General features: G+C 26.9%; 1 protein-coding gene across 1 annotated transcript in view; it reads left to right on the forward strand.

Annotated features, from left to right (window-relative positions):
* The window catches only part of LOC111421518 (extracellular serine/threonine protein CG31145), a 161378-nt gene that overhangs the window by 99632 nt on the left and 36514 nt on the right, over window positions 1-25232 (forward strand). The window contains exon 4 of the mRNA XM_071196137.1: window positions 1418-1496. Within this exon, the coding sequence (XP_071052238.1) occupies window positions 1418-1496 (79 nt within the window). The remainder of the gene's footprint in view (window positions 1-1417; window positions 1497-25232) is intronic.

A 25232-nucleotide genomic window follows, 5' to 3' on the forward strand; every position in this document is an offset into this window, starting at 1 on the left:
TCAAATTAGCCAAAAATTGCATCAACAAACACTGTTCCTGAAGTAATTCTAAACAAATTTTGTTAACAAAATTTTTTGATTAAATCAACAATAAGGATATAACCTCAAAAATATTAATTTTTGTACCATACTATTCAGTGGGAAATTAAAATTTCAAATTAGCAAAAAATTGTATTAACAAACACTGTTCCTGAAGTAATTCTAAACAAATTTTGTTAACAAAATTTTTTGATTAATTCAACAATAAGGATATAACCTCAAAATATTAATTTTTATAGCATATTGTTCAGTGGGAAATTAAAATTTCAAGTTAAAAAAAAATTGTTTTAACAAAAATTGTTCCTGAAACAATTCTAAACAAACTTTGTCAACAATTTTTTTTGATTCAATCATTAATTAAAGAGATAACCTCAAAATAATAATTTTTCCACTTTTATACATAATTACACTTAGATGCTTAATTAATAGAGATGTAAAATTTTTTTATTAAGATAATTGATTCAAAATCGAAATTGGAACAAATTTTATTTAAAACATTTTTTGATAAAACCAATAATTATTGAGATAATTAATTTTGATAGCATACTATTCAGAGGGAAATTAAAATTTCAAGATAGCTAAAAATTGTATTAACAAACACTGTTCCTGAAGTAATTCTAAACAAATTTTGTTAACAAAATTTTTTGATTAAATCAACAATAAAGATATAACCTCAAAAATATTAATTTTTGTACCATACTGTTCAGTGGGAAATTAAAATTTCAAGTTAGCAAAAAATTTTATTAACAAACACTGTTCCTGAAGTAATTCTAAACAAATGTTGTTAATAAAAATTTTTCATTTGATCAATAATTAAGAACATAACATCAAAAAAAATTTTATATATATATTTTTATTGAGAAAATCGTTTTAGAATTTAATTTAGAACAACTTTTGTATGAAATTTTTTGCGGAGAACGAGTGGAGGGGGGAAATCGTGTCGTTTTGTTACAAAAGTTCCGTGCCCTAATTATAAAGCGTGGTCATAGAACATGGTATCTAGGGTGGTTTTTTTTTATAAAAATTTGGCAATGACAATTGATTTAAATAAAAAACAAATTTTATATTTTTAATTGTTTTTCAGCTAATACTATACCTAAAACTAGAATCATTCGGGTCTAGCCGTCTTTAGAAACTCGAATGTTTCTAGTTCTAGGTCTAGTGTTAGTTTTTTAATTTATTGAACTAAAATAATGCATTTATATTAAAGAAATTTTATATACTAGTACCACTGCCTTGGCAGCATGGTTGCATCGGCTTCTAAGTCCGTCCTTGGTATAAATAAAAATCACGTAGATGTAATAATATATCTATAAAACATATATATCGAGATTTTATAACATAAAATTTAAAACTAAACTTTGTAATTTAATTTCAGCCCAAAAAACGGGAGGGACCCAAATCAAATTGATCATCGATTATCCAAACGGGTTACAAGCTCTATTTAAACCAATGAGGTGAGTAAAAAAGTTTTCTTTTTAATTCGTTTCGTTTGTTGTTTAATTAAGCATAGGAGAATTGAATTTTTATAAAGACAACGAGATTTTGCGCGCAGTGACGTGGCGCCAATTATGGCAAACAAAGCGGCACTAATTTTTAATAAAGTCGTCCGTAGAACCGCTCGCCTTTCGTGATTGGTCTGGCTAATGAGAATTTACAACTGGGCAACGGGGATGTCGCGAATTTCGTATCCAGCGCTAATTAAAGTTTTCTTTTCGGTTTGTATCCGCTTGATGGATGTTGTCGCGAGTGCGGGAAGTTAGCCCCCCATTTTTTGATTTTTAAATGTTTTATTGATGTTCTAGATTGTTCTAGTCGTTCTAGTTATTGTTCTAGAAAATCAAAATGATGATATACAGCATTACGAAGTTATACCTAAAAATAGGTTTGGCCGCCTAAATGTCTAGTTGATTTCTATTATCAATTCCATATTACAAATATATACTTATTATAGCTAAAACAATCTGGAACAGCTATTATTTTCACTAGAACAATTCTCTAAAGGGCACTTCACTGTTTGAAAATTAAAGTTGTTGGAAGTTCCAATCAGTAATTCTTGTGTCAGCGGTTCTATATAACACAATAAGAATTAAAAAACATAGAACAATCTAAAACAGCTCAATTAGATATATTGTTTAATGACTTACGAAAAAATCCGTACAAGTTGAAGAAGCTACTGAAATAAATGTGTAACAAAACGATACGAATTCCCCCCTCCACTCGTTCTGATTAAAACAACACCATACTATTCAGTGGGAAATTAAAATTTCAAGTTAGAAAAAAATTGTGTTAACAAACACTGTTCCTGAAGCAATTCTTAACAAACATTGTTAACAAAATTTTTTGATTTAATCAATAATTAAGGAGATAACCTCAAAACAATAATTTTTCCGTTTTTATACATAATTACACTTGGATGCTTAATTAATAGAGATGTAAAAATTTTTTATTGAGATAATTGATTCAAAATTGAAATTGAAACAAATTTTATTTAAAACATATTTTGATAAAAACAATAATTATCGAGATAATTAATTTTGATAGCATACTATTCAGAGGGAAATTAAAATTTCAAGTTAGCAAAAAATTTTATTAACAAACACTGTTCCTGAAGTAATTCTAAACAAATTTTGTTAACAAAATTTTTTGATAAAATCAACAATAAGGATATAACCTCAAAAATATTAATTTTTGTACCATACTGTTCAGTGGGAAATTAAAATTTCAAGTTAGAAAAAAATTGTTTTAACAAACACTGTTCCTGAAGCAATTCTTAATTAACATTGTTAATAAAATTTTTTGATTTAATCAATAATTAAGGAGATAACCTCAAAATAATAATTTTTCCGTTTTTATACATAATTACACTTGGATGCTTAATTAATAGAGATGTAAAAATTTTTTATTGAGATAATTGGTTCAAAATCGAAATTGAAACAAATTTTATTTAAAACATTTTTTGATAGAAACAATAATTATTGAGATAATTAATTTTGATTGCATACTATTCAGAGGGAAATTAAAATTTCAAGTTAGCAAAAAATTTTATTAACAAACACTGTTCCTAAAGTAATTCTAAACAAGTTTTGTTAACAAAATTTTTTGATTAAATCAACAATAAAGATATAACCTCAAAAATATTAATTTTTGTACCATACTGTTCAGTGGGAAATTAAAATTTCAAGTTAAAAAAAAATTGTTTTAACAAAAATTGTTCCTGAAACAATTCTAAACAAACTTTGTCAACAATTTTTTTTTGATTTAATCATTAATTAAAGAGATAACCTCAAAATAATAATTTTTCCACTTTTATACATAATTACACTTAGATGCTTAATTAAAAGAGATGTAAAATTTTTTTATTAAGATAATTGATTCAAAATCGAAATTGGAACAAATTTTATTTAAAACGTTTTTTGATAAAACCAATAATTATTGAGATAATTAATTTTGATACCATACTATTCAGAGGGAAATTAAAATTTCAAGATAGCTAAAAATTGTATTAACAAACACTGTTCCTGAAGTAATTCTAAACAAATTTTGTTAACAACATTTTTTGATTAAATCAACAATAAGGATATAACCTCAAAAATATTAATTTTTGTAGCATACTGTTCAGTGGGAAATTAAAATTTCAAGTTAGCAAAAAATTTTATTAACAAACACTGTTCCTAAAGTAATTCTAAACAAATTTTGTTAACAACATTTTTTGATTAAATCAACAATAAGGATATAACCTCAAAAATATTAATTTTTGTACCATACTGTTCAGTGGGAAATTAAAATTTCAAGTTAGAAAAAAATTGTTTTAACAAACACTGTTCCTGAAGCAATTCTTAACAAACATTGTTAACAAAATTTTTTGATTTAATCAATAATTAAGGAGATAACCTCAAAATAATAATTTTTCCGTTTTTATACATAATTACACTTGGATGCTTAATTAATAGAAATGTAAAATTTTTTTATTAAGATAATTGATTCAAAATCGAAATTGAAACAAATTTTATTTAAAACATTTTTTGATAAAAACAATAATTATTGAGATAATTAATTTTGATAGCATACTATTCAGAGGGAAATTAAAATTTCAAGTTAGCAAAAAATCGTATTAACAAAGACTGTTCCTAAAGTAATTCTAAACAAGTTTTGTTAACAAAATTTTTTGATTAAATCAACAATAAGGATATAACCTCAAAAATATTAATTTTTGTACCATACTGTTCAGTGGGAAATTAAAATTTCAAGTTCGAAAAAAATTGTGTTAACAAAAATTGTTTCTGAAGTAATTCTAAACAAATTTTGTTAACAAAATTTTTTGATTTAATCAATAATTAAGGAGATAACCTCAAAATAATAATTTTTCCGTTTTTATACATAATTACACTTGGATGCTTAATTAATAGAAATGTAAAATTTTTTTATTAAGATAATTGATTCAAAATCGAAATTGAAACAAATTTTATTTAAAACATTTTTTTAATAAAAACAATAATTGTTGAGATAATTAATTTTGATGGCATACTATTCAGAGGGAAATTAAAATTTAAAGTTAGCAAAAAATTGTATTAACAAACACTGTTCCTGAAGTAATTCTAAACAAATTTTGTTAACAACATTTTTTGATTAAATCAACAATAAGGATATAACCTCAAAAATATTAATTTTTGTACCATACTGTTCAGTGGGAAATTAAAATTTCAAGTTAGAAAAAAATTGTTTTAACAAACACTGTTCCTGAAGCAATTCTTAACAAACATTGTTAACAAAATTTTTTGATTTAATCAATAATTAAGGAGATAACCTCAAAATAATAATTTTTCCGTTTTTATACATAATTACACTTGGATGCTTAATTAATAGAAATGTAAAATTTTTTTATTAAGATAATTGATTCAAAATCGAAATTGAAACAAATTTTATTTAAAACATTTTTTGATAAAAACAATAATTATTGAGATAATTAATTTTGATAGCATACTATTCAGAGGGAAATTAAAATTTCAAGTTAGCAAAAAATCGTATTAACAAAGACTGTTCCTAAAGTAATTCTAAACAAGTTTTGTTAACAAAATTTTTTGATTAAATCAACAATAAGGATATAACCTCAAAAATATTAATTTTTGTACCATACTGTTCAGTGGGAAATTAAAATTTCAAGTTCGAAAAAAATTGTGTTAACAAAAATTGTTTCTGAAGTAATTCTAAACAAATTTTGTTAACAAAATTTTTTGATTTAATCAATAATTAAGGAGATAACCTCAAAATAATAATTTTTCCGTTTTTATACATAATTACACTTGGATGCTTAATTAATAGAAATGTAAAATTTTTTTATTAAGATAATTGATTCAAAATCGAAATTGAAACAAATTTTATTTAAAACATTTTTTTAATAAAAACAATAATTGTTGAGATAATTAATTTTGATGGCATACTATTCAGAGGGAAATTAAAATTTAAAGTTAGCAAAAAATTGTATTAACAAACACTGTTCCTGAAGTAATTCTAAACAAATTTTGTTAACAACATTTTTTGATTAAATCAACAATAAGGATATAACCTCAAAAATATTAATTTTTGTACCATACTGTTCAGTGGGAAATTAAAATTTCAAGTTAGAAAAAAATTGTTTTAACAAACACTGTTCCTGAAGCAATTCTTAACAAACATTGTTAACAAAATTTTTTGATTTAATCAATAATTAAGGAGATAACCTCAAAATAATAATTTTTCCGTTTTTATACATAATTACACTTGGATGCTTAATTAATAGAAATGTAAAATTTTTTTATTAAGATAATTGATTCAAAATCGAAATTGAAACAAATTTTATTTAAAACATTTTTTGATAAAAACAATAATTATTGAGATAATTAATTTTGATAGCATACTATTCAGAGGGAAATTAAAATTTCAAGTTAGCAAAAAATCGTATTAACAAAGACTGTTCCTAAAGTAATTCTAAACAAGTTTTGTTAACAAAATTTTTTGATTAAATCAACAATAAGGATATAACCTCAAAAATATTAATTTTTGTACCATACTGTTCAGTGGGAAATTAAAATTTCAAGTTCGAAAAAAATTGTGTTAACAAAAATTGTTTCTGAAGTAATTCTAAACAAATTTTGTTAACAAAATTTTTTGATTTAATCAATAATTAAGGAGATAACCTCAAAATAATAATTTTTCCGTTTTTATACATAATTACACTTGGATGCTTAATTAATAGAAATGTAAAATTTTTTTATTAAGATAATTGATTCAAAATCGAAATTGAAACAAATTTTATTTAAAACATTTTTTTAATAAAAACAATAATTGTTGAGATAATTAATTTTGATGGCATACTATTCAGAGGGAAATTAAAATTTAAAGTTAGCAAAAAATTGTATTAACAAACACTGTTCCTGAAGTAATTCTAAACAAATTTTGTTAACAACATTTTTTGATTAAATCAACAATAAGGATATAACCTCAAAAATATTAATTTTTGTACCATACTGTTCAGTGGGAAATTAAAATTTCAAGTTAGAAAAAAATTGTTTTAACAAAAACTGTTCCTGAAGCAATTCTTAACAAACATTGTTAACAAAATTTTTTGATTTAATCAATAATTAAGGAGATAACCTCAAAATAATAATTTTTCCGTTTTTATACATAATTACACTAGGATGCTTAATTAATAGAGATGTAAAAATTTTTTATTGAGATAATTGGTTCAAAATCGAAATTGAAACAAATTTTATTTAAAACATTTTTTGATAAAAACAATAATTATTGAGATAATTAATTTTGATAGCATACTATTCAGAGGGAAATTAAAATTTCAAGTTAGCAAAAAATCGTATTAACAAACACTGTTCCTGAAGTAATTCTAAACAAATTTTGTTAACAAAATTTTTTGATAAAATCAACAATAAGGATATAACCTCAAAAATATTAATTTTTGTACCATACTGTTCAGTGGGAAATTAAAATTTCAAGTTAGAAAAAAATTGTTTTAACAAACACTGTTCCTGAAGCAATTCTTAACAAACATTGTTAACAAAATTTTTTGATTTAAGCAATAATTAAGGAGGTAACCTCAAAATAATAATTTTTCCGTTTTTATACATAATTACACTTGGATGCTTAATTAATAGAGATGTAAAAATTTTTTATTAAGATAATTGGTTCAAAATCGAAATTGAAACAAATTTTATTTAAAACATTTTTTGATAAAAACAATAATTATTGAGATAATTAATTTTGATAGCATACTATTCAGAGGGAAATTAAAATTTCAAGTTAGAAAAAAATTGTTTTAACAAACACTGTTCCTGAAGTAATTTTAAACAAATATTGTTAATAAAATTTTTTGATTTGATCAATAATTAAGGAGATAACCTCAAAATAATAATTTTTCCGTTTTTATACATAATTACACTTGGATGCTTAATTAATAGAGATGTAAAAATTTTTTATTAAGATAATTGATTTAAAATCGAAATTGAAACAAATTTTATTTAAAACATTTTTTGATAAAAACAATAATTATTGAGATAATTAATTTTGATAGCATACTATTCAGAGGGAAATTAAAATTTCAAGTTAGCAAAAAATTTTATTAACAAACACTGTTCCTAAGGTAATTCTAAACAAATTTTGTTAACAAAATTTTTTGATTTAATCAATAATTAAAGAGATAACCTTAAAATAATAATTTATTATTACGTTTTCTCGCGGAGTTTTTATTTTTTCGATTTGCCGCTTTGGAGCAATGTGGAACAACTCTAGAACAATCTAGAACAACAATAAAAAATTTAAAAATTGTCGCCCACTCTTAAACATTTTATTTTAGATTAATTCATTTTAATTTTAGTCAAATTAAAATCGCCTTAATTTATCGAGATATATAATAAGAATACAAATGAGGCGGATTTAAAAAAAAAATCGCTGCATTAAGAACCACGACGCGTTCCTGATTTCCCCAGATACTCGATTTTTGCATAAAAATATCCCTCATAATAATGAACTTGTGGAATTCCCCCGTGGAATTTCATAATAAATCAAGTCTTAATTTTACTTCGTCTTATTAGAGATGTAGTGCGTGTGATTAAGTTAATTGTCGATAAATCAAACCTAATTGGAGCTGATTACGTTCAATCAAATCAATCGCTGATGATACCACCCCCAAAGCCCTAAACGGTCGAGATTCACCATAAAATTCTCTGGAACGTCACGTCACGTGTCATACAAAGCCTTTGTCCTTTGGTGGAAAGCTGAAAACGGCGAAGGTCGTCGCCAATCTCTGTCCAATTTGTAGGGTAAAGCGTCCACGGTTTGCCCAGATCGTAAAATCCGCATTCCGCGATATCGTAAAAAGGCCACAGCCGTAAAATATCCCAAACAAGACCTTTTCTACGACTTGGACGATCAGACCTCTATCTTTAAGAAAAAAATCTTTATTTAATAAATTTAATTAACGCTTCCTTAAATAGAACTCGAACTTGGTGGGTTTTGGGGATTTAGAGTTGTCCCCTAAGCCAGAGACGCCGGTTTTAGGTGCTCCTATTTTAGGTTCTAAGCCGGGCCTGAACCCAAAGCTCGAACATTAGCGGTCGCGAAACGGTCGACGTAACCTTTGACCCGTAAACAACTGCTTCGTGGTTAAGCGATTTGCAGTACGTAACCGGGTGACACCTATTATGCGCTCAGGTAACCGGAGTCGCTTTCAGACGGCACCTTTCACACCCGGCTTTATTCGGTTTTAGACGTAAACGAAGGGAGAACAGCAGGTGTCAATGTAAAGCTAACAGGAAAATGAAAAAGATTAGCTTTCAGTTATATAACGTTCGGAAATAGTATATTAAAAAACAAGTTTCGTAAGACACGCTTGAAATGCACTAATTCAAGTTGAAAAACGAGTGGCGAAGCCACGAGTTTTTTAATGAATGAGTGCTTTAAGTCTTAAGGTGGGTTCATGCAACGTGTTTTAGTCGTAGTTGTTGGCATAGTGGTAAGAGTGAAAAGTTAAGGTATTGTGTTATAGTGGTACTGTTCATGTCCCAAGGGTTGCCCAACTTTTAGCTAATGGTAACATTCGGGAATCGAAGCATATTACAAAAAAACTTTTGGAGCAAAAGTTGTAGCAAATTTTATTCTTAACAACATTGGTCTCTTTCATTTTTGCTCTTAAATGCGTCAATAGCGAGAAAAATACGAAAATATGAAAATTTACTACATTTTCTTATTTTACTATTAGCTAATGGTAACATTCGGGAATCGAAGCATATTACAAAAAAACTTTTGGAGCAAAAGTTGTTGCAAATTTTATTCTTAACAATATTGCTCTCTTGCATTTTTGCTCTCAGATGCGTCAATATCGAGAAAAATACAAAAATATGAAAATTTATTAAATTTCCTTGTTTTACTATTAGCTAATGGTAACATTCGGGAATCGAAGCATATTACAAAAAGACTTTTGGAGCAAAAGTTGTTGCAAATTTTATTCTTAACAACATTGGTCTCTTTTATTTTTGCTCTTAAATGCGTCAATAGCGAGAAAAATATGAAAATATGAAAATTTACTACATTTTCTTGCTTCACTATTAGCTAATGGTAACATTCGGTAATCGAAGCATGTTACAAAAAAACTTTTAGATCAAAAGTTGTAGCAAATTTTATTCTTAACAATATTGCTCTCTTGCATTTTTGCTCTTAAATGCGTCAATAGCGAGAAAAATACGAAAATATGAAAATTTACTACATTTTCTTGTTTTACTATTAGCTAATGGTAACATTCGGGAATCGAAGCATATTACAAAAAAACTTTTGGAGCAAAAGTTGTAACAAATTTTATTCTTAACAACATTGGTCTCTTTCATTTTTGCTCTTAAATGCGTCAATAGCGAGAAAAATACGAAAATATGAAAATTTACTACATTTTCTTGTTTTACTATTAGCTAATGGTAACATTCGGTAATCGAAGCATGTTACAAAAAAACTTTTAGATCAAAAGTTGTAGCAAATTTTATTCTTAACAATATTGCTCTCTTGCATTTTTGCTCTCAGATGCGTCAATATCGAGAAAAATACAAAAATATGAAAATTTACTAAATTTCCTTGTTTTACTATTAACTAATGGTAACATTCGGGAATCGAAGCATATTACAAAAAAACTTTTGGAGCAAAAGTTGTTGCAAATTTTATTCTTAACAATATTGCTCTCTTGCATTTTTGCTCTTAAATGCGTCAATAGCGAGAAAAATACGAAAATATGAAAATTTACTACATTTTCTTGTTTTACTATTAGCTAATGGTAACATTCGGGAATCGAAGCATATTACAAAAAAACTTTTGGAGCAAAAGTTGTAGCAAATTTTATTCTTAACAACATTGCTCTCTTGCATTTTTGCTCTTAAATGCGTCAATAGCGAGAAAAATACGAAAATATGAAAATTTACTACATTTTCTTGTTTTACTATTAGCTAATGGTAACATTCGGGAATCGAAGCATATTACAAAAAAACTTTTGGAGCAAAAGTTGTTGCAAATTTTATTCTTAACAATATTGCTCTCTTGCATTTTTGCTCTTAAATGCGACAATAGCGAGAAAAATACGAAAATATGAAAATTTACTACATTTTCTTGTTTTACTATTAGCTAATGGTAACATTCGGGAATCGAAGCATATTACAAAAAAACTTTTGGAGCAAAAGTTGTTGCAAATTTTATTCTTAACAATATTGCTCTCTTGCATTTTTGCTCTTAAATGCGTCAATAGCGAGAAAAATACGAAAATATGAAAATTTACTACATTTTCTTGTTTTACTATTAGCTAATGGTAACATTCGGGAATCGAAGCATATTACAAAAAAACTTTTGGAGCAAAAGTTGTAGCAAATTTTATTCTTAACAACATTGCTCTCTTGCATTTTTGCTCTTAAATGCGTCAATAGCGAGAAAAATACGAAAATATGAAAATTTACTACATTTTCTTGTTTTACTATTAGCTAATGGTAACATTCGGGAATCGAAGCATATTACAAAAAAACTTTTGGAGCAAAAGTTGTTGCAAATTTTATTCTTAACAATATTGCTCTCTTGCATTTTTGCTCTCAGATGCGTCAATATCGAGAAAAATACAAAAATATGAAAATTTACTAAATTTCCTTGTTTTACTATTAACTAATGGTAACATTCGGGAATCGAAGCATATTACAAAAAAACTTTTGGAGCAAAAGTTGTTGCAAATTTTATTCTTAACAATATTGCTCTCTTGCATTTTTGCTCTTAAATGCGTCAATAGCGAGAAAAATACGAAAATATGAAAATTTACTACATTTTCTTGTTTTACTATTAGCTAATGGTAACATTCGGGAATCCAAGCATATTACAAAAAAACTTTTGGAGCAAAAGTTGTTGCAAATTTTATTCTTAACAATATTGCTCTCTTGCATTTTTGCTCTTAAATGCGTCAATAGCGAGAAAAATACGAAAATATGAAAATTTACTACATTTCCTTGTTTTACTATTAGCTAATGGTAACATTCGGGAATCGAAGCATATTACAAAAAAACTTTTAGATCAAAAGTTGTAGAAAATTTTATTCTTAACAATATTGCTCTCTTGCATTTTTGCTCTCAGATGCGTCAATATCGAGAAAAATATGAAAATTTACTAAATTTCCTTGTTTTACTATTAGCTAATGGTAACATTCGGGAATCGAAGCATATTACAAAAAAACTTTTGGAGCAAAAGTTGTAGCAAATATTATTCTTAACAACATTGGTCTCTTTCATTTTTGCTCTTAAATGCGTCAATAGCGAGAAAAATACGAAAATATGAAAATCTACTACATTTTCTTGTTTTACTATTAGCTAATGGTAAACTTCGGGAATCGAAGCATATTACAAAAAAACTTTTGGAGCAAAAGTTGTAGCAAATTTTATTCTTAACAACATTGCTCTCTTTTATTTTTGCTCTCAGATGCGTCAATAACAAGAAAAATACAAAAATATGAAAATTTACTACATTTCCTTGTTTTACTATTAGCTAATGGTAACATTCGAGAATCGAAGCATATTACAAAAAAACTTTTGGAGCAAAAGTTGTAGCAAATTTTATTCTTAACAACATTGCTCTCTTTTATTTTTGCTCTCAGATGCGTCAATAACAAGAAAAATACAAAAATATGAAAATTTACTACATTTTCTTGTTTTACTATTAGCTAATGGTAACATTCGGGAATCGAAGCATATTACAAAAAAACTTTTGGAGCAAAAGTTGTAGCAAATATTATTCTTAACAACATTGGTCTCTTTCATTTTTGCTCTTAAATGCGTCAATAGCGAGAAAAATACGAAAATATGAAAATCTACTACATTTTCTTGTTTTACTATTAGCTAATGGTAAAATTCGGGAATCGAAGCATATTACAAAAAAACTTTTGGAGCAAAAGTTGTAGCAAATTTTATTCTTAACAACATTGCTCTCTTTTATTTTTGCTCTTAAATGCGTCAATAACAAGAAAAATACAAAAATATGAAAATTTACTACATTTCCTTGTTTTACTATTAGCTAATGGTAACATTCGAGAATCGAAGCATATTACAAAAAAACTTTTGGAGCAAAAGTTGTAGCAAATTTTATTCTTAACAATATTGGTCTCTTTCATTTTTGGTCTTAAATGCGTCAATAACAAGAAAAATACAAAAATATGAAAATTTACTACATTTTCTTGTTTTACTATTAGCTAATGGTAACATTCGGGAATCGAAGCATATTACAAAAAGACTTTTGGAGCAAAAGTTGTTGCAAATTTTATTCTTAACAACATTGGTCTCTTTTATTTTTGCTCTTAAATGCGTCAATAGCGAGAAAAATATGAAAATATGAAAATTTACTACATTTTCTTGCTTCACTATTAGCTAATGGTAACATTCGGTAATCGAAGCATGTTACAAAAAAACTTTTAGATCAAAAGTTGTAGCAAATTTTATTCTTAACAATATTGCTCTCTTGCATTTTTGCTCTGAGATGCGTCAATATCGAGAAAAATACAAAAATATGAAAATTTACTAAATTTCCTTGTTTTACTATTAGCTAATGGTAACATTCGGGAATCGAAGCATGTTACAAAAAAACTTTTAGATCAAAAGTTGTAACAAATTTTATTCTTAACAATATTGCTCTCTTTTATTTTTGCTCTCAGATGCGTCAATAACAAGAAAAATACAAAAATATGAAAATTTACTAAATTTCCTTGTTTTACTATTAGCTAATGGTAACATTCGGGAATCGAAGCATATTACAATAAAACTTTTGGAGCAAAAGTTGTTGCAAATTTTATTCTTAACAATATTGCTCTCTTGCATTTTTGCTCTTAAATGCGTCAATAGCGAGAAAAATACGAAAATATGAAAATTTACTACATTTTCTTGCTTTACTATTAGCTAATGGTAACATTCGGTAATCGAAGCATGTTACAAAAAAACTTTTAGATCAAAAGTTGTAGCAAATATTATTGTTAACAATATTGGTCTCTTTCATTTTTGCTCTTAAATGCGTCAATAGCGAGAAAAATACGAAAATATGAAAATTTACTACATTTTCTTGTTTTACTATTAGCTAATGGTAACATTCGGTAATCGAAGCATGTTACAAAAAAACTTTTAGATCAAAAGTTGTTGCAAATTTTATTCTTAACAATATTGCTCTCTTACATTTTTGCTCTCAGATGCGTCAATATCGAGAAAAATACAAAAATATGAAAATTTACTAAATTTCCTTGTTTTACTATTAACTAATGGTAACATTCGGGAATCGAAGCATATTACAAAAAAACTTTTGGAGCAAAAGTTGTTGCAAATTTTATTCTTAACAATATTGCTCTCTTGCATTTTTGCTCTCAGATGCGTCAATATCGAGAAAAATACAAAAATATGAAAATTTACTAAATTTCCTTGTTTTACTATTAGCTAATGGTAACATTCGGGAATCGAAGCATATTACAAAAAAACTTTTGGAGCAAAAGTTGTTGCAAATTTTATTCTTAACAATATTGCTCTCTTGCATTTTTGCTCTCAGATGCGTCAATATCGAGAAAAATACAAAAATATGAAAATTTACTAAATTTCCTTGTTTTACTATTAGCTAATGGTAACATTCGGGAATCGAAGCATATTACAAAAAAACTTTTGGAGCAAAAGTTGTTGCAAATTTTATTCTTAACAATATTGCTCTCTTGCATTCTTGCTCTTAAATGCGTCGATAGCGAGAAAAATACGAAGAAAATAGAAATGTTCACTGATTTCAATAAACTTTACCGCAATTTTTTCCATCGAACGGTTAGGAAGGTATCGATCTCTAAAGCGAGGGGTCTTGACTTTTTGCACGGATAGTAGTCGCACGAGTTCTAGGTCTAGTGTTAGTTCTATTTTTAGTTCAATGAAAAATATAGAAAGCAAATATAGATATATGTAGCTCAATTGCAAAAACTTTCTTGTTCTTCCTTATTCCTCAAGAATTCTTTAAACATTTAACAAAATATTAAAGATGGAAATCAAAGTGATAACACACTAACATTAAAACTAGAACTAACACTATTTTTTTCCATGATTAGTAAGGATATCTTTTTAAATTAAACGGTACAGTCGAGACAAAACCATTTTTCTGAAAGAAGAAAAAATGCTTTGACTACTACAATAAATCATCAGCAGTTGCAACTCCCCAGGAAAAACGATGACATTGTCCGATTCTTTAGAGATAAAGCACGTTTGTTCGTTTCTTTCCACAAAAAAAAAAATCTGGTATTGATCGTAAAAGTACAAAGTAACAACAAGCGTAAAAACTACTTTGCCTAGCTAAGAATTTCCTTTTGAAGGTACACTTTGAAGGTTTATTTTTTATTTCGCGTCGACGGCCCTAATTGGTGCAAAACGAGCGAAACGGCGTGCTGTTTATTTGGTCACTAATCGAGCTAATAGGGGATATTTCGAATGCTGAATTCGTTGCGGGATAAATTTCAAAGGGCGATACGCTCGTTAAAGTGCAACTGTAAATTTTGTTTTGCGCATCGTTTAATTTCAACCGTAGCGTTTTGGTTTTTGAAAATAAACAAGTTAAATTACACAAATTAAACAACGAAATTGTATGATTCGCGTTTGTTTAAAAAAAAAATCTCTAAATAAATAATTTTAATAAATAAATTCGAATTCGAAGTAAATAATGTTAGTACATGTTAATTAAATTAAATATTTGTTTTGAGTAAATTTTATTTAATTAACAATGGATGTTAAATTCTCTATATATACATTGTTACAGGGAAACAATCGCTTTTAATAACGGTCCAATTTAATAATTTACCTGTTATCGTTAACTGCGCGATCGAGTGCAAATCGAACTAATTGCGGGATTTCGATTTGAACGGCCCAAATTAATCGGGTTTCATGAAGGTCTCAAATTTTTACTAAACAAAAATAATTTAAATTAAAAAATACTTCGATTTAGTTTCATGTTATAAATAAACTCGTTGCGGTTGAATCGGAACGAATCAATTAGCAAACATCAAGAGTAAATAAACTCGTTAATCACATGTACTGTTTGTTTACATCAAATTTAAAACAATATATTCCCAAATAAATTAAACTTAATTAAGGAGAATTTCAATTTAGTTTCAATTAATTTCCAATAAAAATAAAAAATATACAGGGTGTACGTATTAATGTCTATCATGTAACCCCTAAATCTCTAAAAACACACAGCAAACGCATAGTACTGAGTGACAGTTAACAGGGCGTGGCAAATAGTGTGACGTAGAGTGCGGGCAACCAACCCGTAGTGGGCTACAAAAATACACAGGGAAATTATAGATTCTATAATTTCAATTTTTCGAAAAAAATGTTTTAATGAAAGTTGTTACTGACTCGATTCTAAATAAGATTTATTCGAAAAAAATTTTTATTCAAACGATAATTATTAAGATAACCTAAAAAAATGTTATATATATGTATATATATCGGTATACAGCGCCATCTAGTAAACATATCAAATTTTTTTATTAAAATAATCGATTATAAATTGTATTTTAAACAAATTTTATCTGAAACAATTTTTGATAAAATTGAATTTTCATCGTACTATTCACAGGGAAATTACTTATAGATTCTATAACATCAATTTTTCGAAAAAAATGTTTTAATGAAAGTTGTTACTGACTCGATTCTAAATAAGATTTATTCGAAAAAAATTTTAATTCAAACGATAATTATTAAGATAACCTAAAATAATGTTATATATATGTATATATATCAGTATACAGCGCCATCTAGTAAACATATCAATTTTTTTTATTAAAATAATCGATTATAAATTGTATTTTAACCAAATTTTATCTGAAACAATTTTTGATAAAATTGAATTTTCATCGTACTATTCACAGGGAAATTACTTATAGATTCTATAACATCAATTTTTCGAAAAAAATGTTTTAATGAAAGTTGTTACTGAGTCGATTCTAAATAAGATTTATTCGAAAAAAATTTTAATTCAAACGATAATTATTAAGATAACCTAAAAAAATGTTATATATATGTATATATATATCGGTATACAGCGCCATCTAGTAAACATATCAAATTTTTTTATTAAAATAATCGATTATAAATTGTATTTTAAACAAATTTTATCTGAAACAATTTTTGATAAAATTGAATTTTCATCGTACTATTCACAGGGAAATTACTTATAGATTCTATAACATCAATTTTTCGAAAAAAATGTTTTAATGAAAGTTGTTACTGACTCGATTCTAAATAAGATTTATTCGAAAAAAAATTTAATTCAAACGATAATTATTAAGATAACCTAAAATAATGTTATATATATCAGTATACAGCGCCATCTAGTAAACATATCAAATTTTTTTATTAAAATAATCGATTATAAATTGTATTTTAAACAAATTTTATCTGAAACAATTTTTGATAAAATTGAATTTTCATCGTACTATTCACAGGGAAATTATAGATTCTATAATTTCAATTTTTCGAAAAAAATGTTTTAATGAAAGTTGTTACTGACTCGATTCTAAATAAGATTTATTCGAAAAATTTTTTAATTCAAACGATAATTATTAAGATAACCTAAAATAATGTTATATATATGTATATATATCGGTATACAGCGCCATCTAGTAAACATATCAAATTTTTTTATTAAAATAATCGATTATAAATTATATTTTAAACAAATTTTATCTGAAACAATTTTTGATAAAATTGAATTTTCATCGTACTATTCACAGGGAAATTACTTATAGATTCTACAACATCAATTTTTCGAAAAAAATGTTTTAATGAAAGTTGTTACTGACTCGATTCTAAATAAGATTTATTCGAAAAAAATTTTAATTCAAACGATAATTATTAAGATAACCTAAAATAATGTTATATATATGTATATATATCGGTATACAGCGCCATCTAGAAAACATATCAAATTTTTTTATTAAAATAATCGATTATAAATTGTATTTTAAACAAATTTTATCTGAAACAATTTTTGATAAAATTGAATTTTCATCGTACTATTCACAGGGAAATTACTTATAGATTCTATAATTTCAATTTTTCGAAAAAAATGTTTTAATGAAAGTTGTTACTGACTCGATTCTAAATAAGATTTATTCGAAAAAAATTTTAATTCAAACGATAATTATTAAGATAACCTAAAAAAAATTTTATATATATGTATATATATCAGTATACAGATGGGCTTGAAAAAAATTTATTTGTAGCACGAACAATAGTAACAGATGGTGCGTCCCAGACAGGACGTCGCGCCTTATTTCTTTATGTAGGTAAGATAAAGGCGCGACGTACTGTCTGGGACAAACCATCTGTTCCGATTGGACGGAATTCTTCTCTCCCCGCATAGCTTATTTCTGTTTCTCTTACGTTGGGTTTGTCATATATAAACTTGTTTATTATTATTATTATTATTATTATTATTATATAATTAATGAGCTACAAAAGAAAATTGATAAAAACGTCAAAATTTCTATTTCTCTTACGTTGGGTTGGTAATGCTGATTGATGGAATAAATATCTTTATTCAATGCGTCTTATGAGTCAATTCTAAACATTTTTTGTTTAAAAAATAATTCTCCATCATGCACAATTAAGAAGTTACAACCGAAAATGATCAAAAACATCAAAATTAGGTTTTATTTTTGAGTTGGGTTGGTACTACTGATCGATGGAATAAAATAAGTTAATGGGTATGTTTTGCGGGTTAATTCTAAATCTTTTTCGTATGAAAAGTTTTTTTCCAACACATATAATTAATGAGCTATAAAAGAAAATTGATGAAAACGTCAAAATTTCTATTTCTCTTACGTTGGATTGGTAATGCTGATTGATGGAATAAATATCTTTATTCAATGCGTCTTATGAGTCAATTCTAAACATTTTTTGTTTAAAAAATAATTCTCCATCCTGCACAATTAATAAGTTACAACCGAAAATGATCAAAAACATCAAAATTAGGTTTTATTTTTGAGTTGGGTTGGTACTACTGATCGATGGAATAAAATAAGTTAATGGATATGTTTTGCGGGTTAATTCTAAATCTTTTTTGTATGAAAATTTTTTTTCTATCAGCTATAATTAATGAGTTATAAAAGAAATTGTTGAAAACGTCAAAATTTTTATTTCTCTTACGTTGGGTTGGTAATGCTGATTGATGGAATATATATCTTTATTCAATACGTCTTATGAGTCAATTCTAAACATTTTTTGTTTAAAAAATAATTCTCCATCCTGCACAATTAATAAGTTACAACCGAAAATGATCAAAAACATCAAAATTAGGTTTTATTTTTGAGTTGGGTTGGTACTACTGATCGATGGAATAAAATAACTTATTGGATATGTTTTAAGGATTAATTCTAAATCTTTTTTGTATGAAAATTTTTTTTCTATCAGATATAATTAATGAGTTATAAAAGAAATTGTTGAAAACGTCAAAATTTTTATTTCTCTTACGTTGGGTTGGTAATGCTAATTGATGGAATAAATGTCTTTATTCAATGCGTCTTATGAGTCAATTCTAAACATTTTTTGTTTAAAAAATAATTCTCCATCATGCACAATTAATAAGTTACAATCGAAAATGATCAAAAACATCAAAATTAGGTTTTATTTTTGAGTTGGGTTGGTACTACTGATCGATGGAATAAAATAAGTTAATGGATATGTTTTGCGGGTTAATTCTAAATCTTTTTCGTATGAAAAGTTTTTTTTTCAACACATATAATTAATGAGTTATAAAAGAAAATTGATGAAAACGTCAAAATTTCTATTTCTCTTACGTTGGGTTGGTAATGCTGATTGATGGAATAAATATCTTTATTCAATACGTCTTGTGAGTCAATTCTAAACATTTTTTGTTTAAAAAATAATTCCCCATCATGCACAATTAATGAGTTACAACCGAAAATGATCAAAAACATCAAAATTAGGTTTTATTTTTGAGTTGGGTTGGTACTACTGATCGATGGAATAAAATAACTTATTGGATATGTTTTAAGGATTAATTCTAAATCTTTTTTGTATGAAAATTTTTTTTCTATCAGATATAATTAATGAGTTATAAAAGAAATTGTTGAAAACGTCAAAATTTTTATTTCTCTTACGTTGGGTTGGTAATGCTAATTGATGGAATAAATGTCTTTATTCAATGCGTCTTATGAGTCAATTCTAAACATTTTTTGTTTAAAAAATAATTCTCCATCATGCACAATTAATAAGTTACAACCGAAAATGATCAAAAACATCAAAATTAGGTTTTATTTTTGAGTTGGGTTGGTACTACTGATCGATGGAATAAAATAAGTGAATGGATATGTTTTGCGGGTTAATTCTAAATCTTTTTCGTATGAAAAGTTTTTTTTTCAACACATATAATTAATGAGTTATAAAAGAAAATTGATGAAAACGTCAAAATTTCTATTTCTCTTACGTTGGGTTGGTAATGCTGATTGATGGAATAAATATCTTTATTCAATACGTCTTGTGAGTCAATTCTAAACATTTTTTGTTTAAAAAATAATTCCCCATCATGCACAATTAATGAGTTACAACCGAAAATGATCAAAAACATCAAAATTAGGTTTTATTTTTGAGTTGGGTTGGTACTACTGATCGATGGAATAAAATAACTTATTGGATATGTTTTAAGGATTAATTCTAAATCTTTTTTGTATGAAAATTTTTTTTCTATCAGATATAATTAATGAGTTATAAAAGAAATTGTTGAAAACGTCAAAATTTCTATTTCTCTTACGTTGGGTTGGTAATGCTGATTGATGGAATAAATATCTTTATTCAATGCGTCTTGTGAGTCAATTCTAAACATTTTTTGTTTAAAAAATAATTCTCCATCATGCACAATTAATAAGTTACAACCAAAAATGATCAAAAACATCAAAATTAGGTTTTATTTTTGAGTTGGGTTGGTATTACTGATCGATGGAATAAAATAACTTATTGGATATGTTTTAAGGATTAATTCTAAATCTTTTTTGTATGAAAATTTTTTTTCTATCAGATATAATTAATGAGTTATAAAAGAAATTATTGAAAACGTCAAAATTTTTATTTCTCTTACGTTGGGTTGGTAATGCTGATTGATGGAATAAATATCTTTATTCAATGCGTCTTATGAGTCAATTCTAAACATTTTTTGTTTAAAAAATAATTCTCCATCATGCACAATTAATAAGTTAGAACCGAAAATGATCAAAAACATCAAAATTAGGTTTTATTTTTGAGTTGGGTTGGTACTACTGATCGATGGAATAAAATAACTTATTGGATATGTTTTAAGGATTAATTCTAAATCTTTTTTGTATGAAAATTTTTTTTCTATCACATATAATTAATGAGTTATAAAAGAAATTGTTGAAAACGTCAAAATTTTTATTTCTCTTACGTTGGGTTGGTAATGCTGATTGATGGAATAAATATCTTTATTCAATGCGTCTTATGAGTCAATTCTAAACATTTTTTGTTTAAAAAATAATTCTCCATCATGCACAATTAATAAGTTACAACCGAAAATGATCAAAAACATCAAAATTAGGTTTTATTTTTGAGTTGGGTTGGTACTACTGATCGATGGAATAAAATAAGTTAATGGATATGTTTTGCGGGTTAATTCTAAATCTTTTTCGTATGAAAAGCTTTTTTCCAACACATATAATTAATGAGCTATAACAGAAAATTGATGAAAACGTCAAAATTTCTATTTCTCTTACGTTGGGTTGGTAATGCTGATTGATGGAATAAATATCTTTATTCAATGCGTCTTATGAGTCAATTCTAAACATTTTTTGTTTAAAAAATAATTCTCCATCATGCACAATTAATAAGTTACAACCGAAAATGATCAAAAACATCAAAATTAGGTTTTATTTTTGAGTTGGGTTGGTACTACTGATCGATGGAATAAAATAAGTTAATGGATATGTTTTGCGGGTTAATTCTAAATCTTTTTCGTATGAAAAGCTTTTTTCCAACACATATAATTAATGAGCTATAACAGAAAATTGATGAAAACGTCAAAATTTCTATTTCTCTTACGTTGGGTTGGTAATGCTGATTGATGGAATAAATATCTTTATTCAATGCGTCTTATGAGTCAATTCTAAACATTTTTTGTTTAAAAAATAATTCTCCATCATGCACAATTAATAAGTTACAACCGAAAATGATCAAAAACATCAAAATTAGTTTTTATTTTTGAGTTGGGTTGGTACTACTGATCGGTGGAATAAAATAAGTTAATGGATATGTTTTGCGGGTTAATTCTAAATCTTTTTCGTATGAAAAGTTATTTTCCAACACATATAATTAATAAGTTATAAAAGAAAATTGATGAAAACGTCAACATTTCTATTTCTCTTACGTTGGGTTGGTAATGCTGATTGGTGGAATAAATATCTTTATTCAATGCGTCTTATGAGTCAATTCTAAACATTTTTTGTTTCAAAAATAATTCTCCATCGTGCACAATTAATAAGTTACAATCGGAAATGATCAAAAACATCATAATTAGGTTTTATTTTTGAGTTGGGTTGGTACTACTGATCGATGGAATAAAATAACTTATTGGATATGTTTTAAGGATTAATTCTAAATCTTTTTTGTATGAATAGCTTTTTTCCAACACATATAATTAATGAGCTATAAAAGAAAATTGATGAAAACGTCAAAATTTCTATTTCTCTTACGTTGGGTTGGTAATGCTGATTGATGGAATAAATATCTTTCTTCAATGCGTCTTGTGAGTCAATTCTAAACATTTTTTGTTTAAAAAATAATTCTCCATCATGCACAATTAATAAGTTACAACCGAAAATGATCAAAAACATCAAAATTAGGTTTTATTTTTGAGTTGGGTTGGTACTACTGATCGATGGAATAAAATAAGTGAATGGATATGTTTTGCGGGTTAATTCTAAATCTTTTTCGTATGAAAAGTTATTTTCCAACACATATAATTAATAAGTTATAAAAGAAAATTGATGAAAACGTCAACATTTCTATTTCTCTTACGTTGGGTTGGTAATGCTGATTGGTGGAATAAATATCTTTATTCAATGCGTCTTATGAGTCAATTCTAAACATTTTTTGTTTACAAAATAATTCTCCATCATGCACAATTAATAAGTTACAACCGAAAATGATCAAAAACATCAAAATTAGGTTTTATTTTTGAGTTGGGTTGGTATTACTGATCGATGGAATAAAATAACTTATTGGATATGTTTTAAGGATTAATTCTAAATCTTTTTTGTATGAAAATTTTTTTTCTATCAGATATAATTAATGAGTTATAAAAGAAATTATTGAAAACGTCAAAATTTTTATTTCTCTTACGTTGGGTTGGTAATGCTGATTGATGGAATAAATATCTTTATTCAATGCGTCTTATGAGTCAATTCTAAACATTTTTTGTTTAAAAAATAATTCTCCATCATGCACAATTAATAAGTTAGAACCGAAAATGATCAAAAACATCAAAATTAGGTTTTATTTTTGAGTTGGGTTGGTACTACTGATCGATGGAATAAAATAACTTATTGGATATGTTTTAAGGATTAATTCTAAATCTTTTTTGTATGAAAATTTTTTTTCTATCACATATAATTAATGAGTTATAAAAGAAATTGTTGAAAACGTCAAAATTTTTATTTCTCTTACGTTGGGTTGGTAATGCTGATTGATGGAATAAATATCTCTATTCAATACGTCTTGTGAGTCAATTCTAAACATTTTTTGTTTAAAAAATAATTCTCCATCACGCACAATTAATAAGTTACAACCGAAAATGATCAAAAACATCAAAATTAGGTTTTATTTTTGAGTTTGGTTGGTACTACTGATCGATGGAATAAAATAAGCTAATGGATATGTTTTGCGGGTTAATTCTAAATCTTTTTCGTATGAAAAGTTTTTTTCCAACACATATAATTAATTAGTTATAAAAGAAAATTGATGAAAACGTCAAAATTTCTATTTCTCTTACGTTGGGTTGGTAATGCTGATTGATGGAATAAATATCTTTATTCAATGCGTCTTGTGAGTCAATTCTAAACATTTTTTGTTTAAAAAATAATTCTCCATCATGCACAATTAATAAGTTACAACCAAAAATGATCAAAAACATCAAAATTAGGTTTTATTTTTGAGTTGGGTTGGTACTACTGATCGATGGAATAAAATAAGTTTAAATAATTCGGACATCGAATTTGAACCACCCTGTATATCGAGTCAACTATCTAATCGGTTATATTGAAGTTTTACTATATTTTCTTTTTTTTTATAAATAAACATATAAACGAGCTTCTAGAAGCCCCGTAGGGGGGTGGTAGTAGGGGTGGAAAATGTAATTACAACAACGTGGGTTTTTGAGGGTTGGAAGAGATTTCGGGCTGTCACTTAAATGTCTCTATCCGTAATACCGGAAATCCTTGCCGCAAACATTTCCGGAATTAGTAACGGACTAAAGCGATGGAAACGTCGACGCACAATTTATACTGTGTGTAATTAACGGGGAATATCACATCGATTGTTATCCGGTTATCGCGAAGTGCCCCGTTTGTCTTGTTAATAGGTAAGGTACTATTGTTCCTCAACACGAGAACGCCCGCTTACCACCACCAAATTGTTTCACTCGCTTGAAACGAGTCTAAGCCTGAACCTGAGCTGTGGGGTTGGGAGGAAATTGATTAACTAAACAGGTACACGCTTGCCAAGCACCGGCGACGAAGAGAACAGTCAATATTTACGTTAGATTAACCGGCGATTAGCGCTCTATTATTGTTTGACTTGTTAAAATAAATCGATTAATTTAATAGAATCAAATTTATCATGAAAAACGTATTAAAAGGAATCAAGATTCGTACACGTGCTGAGATTTTTGTAGTAGAGCAGTTCGACATTTGCATATCTCGCCCCTTCCGGTGCCGATCTCCGTTGGGATGTCACGTTAAATCAAGTGTTAGATTACCCGAGGAGTCCTCCTACGTAATGGTGGAAGGAGGAACTGTATCCTAAGGTGAATACCCAAGTGGGACTCGGGAAAAAATTCATTTCGGATGTTTATCTCGCTCACGATCCTATTAGAACCGGAGAGATTAATGCCTGGGGATCGAGAGCGGACGACCTGTGTACCAAGGAAAGATGAAACGAGAAACTTTCTTGACATTTAATACCTTGGTTTTTAGTCAAATGAAAGGTTATGAAGACGATTATTATTTAAAGTTACTTTTTCAATATGTAGTTTAGAAGCAACATTCTCAAAAACGCTTAATTTTCTTTTTCCATTGCCAAATTAAGATTACGAATACTCATCGTGTTCTGTGGGTCATTATGCACATTTAGTAACCAAGCAGAACACAATAAAGTTCCAATAAAAACTAAAATTTTGACTTTAGGAAACATTTTTATTTCATTGCCAAATTTTTAAAGTTCTCGTGAATTTGATGCTCGAGATCTGGCCAAACTTTAAACTGCAAAAAAATTTCTTTTGGCTAAAGACTTTTACCGTCTTGCAAATACTCCGGTGTTCAAACGAGGGGGAGGCTTTACCCCTTATGCCGAACATTGCATTGTCATTGAGAGGAACCAAATTAATGG

Source organism: Onthophagus taurus, chromosome 5 (assembly GCF_036711975.1).
Source record: "Onthophagus taurus isolate NC chromosome 5, IU_Otau_3.0, whole genome shotgun sequence".
NCBI lineage: Eukaryota > Metazoa > Arthropoda > Insecta > Coleoptera > Scarabaeidae > Onthophagus > Onthophagus taurus.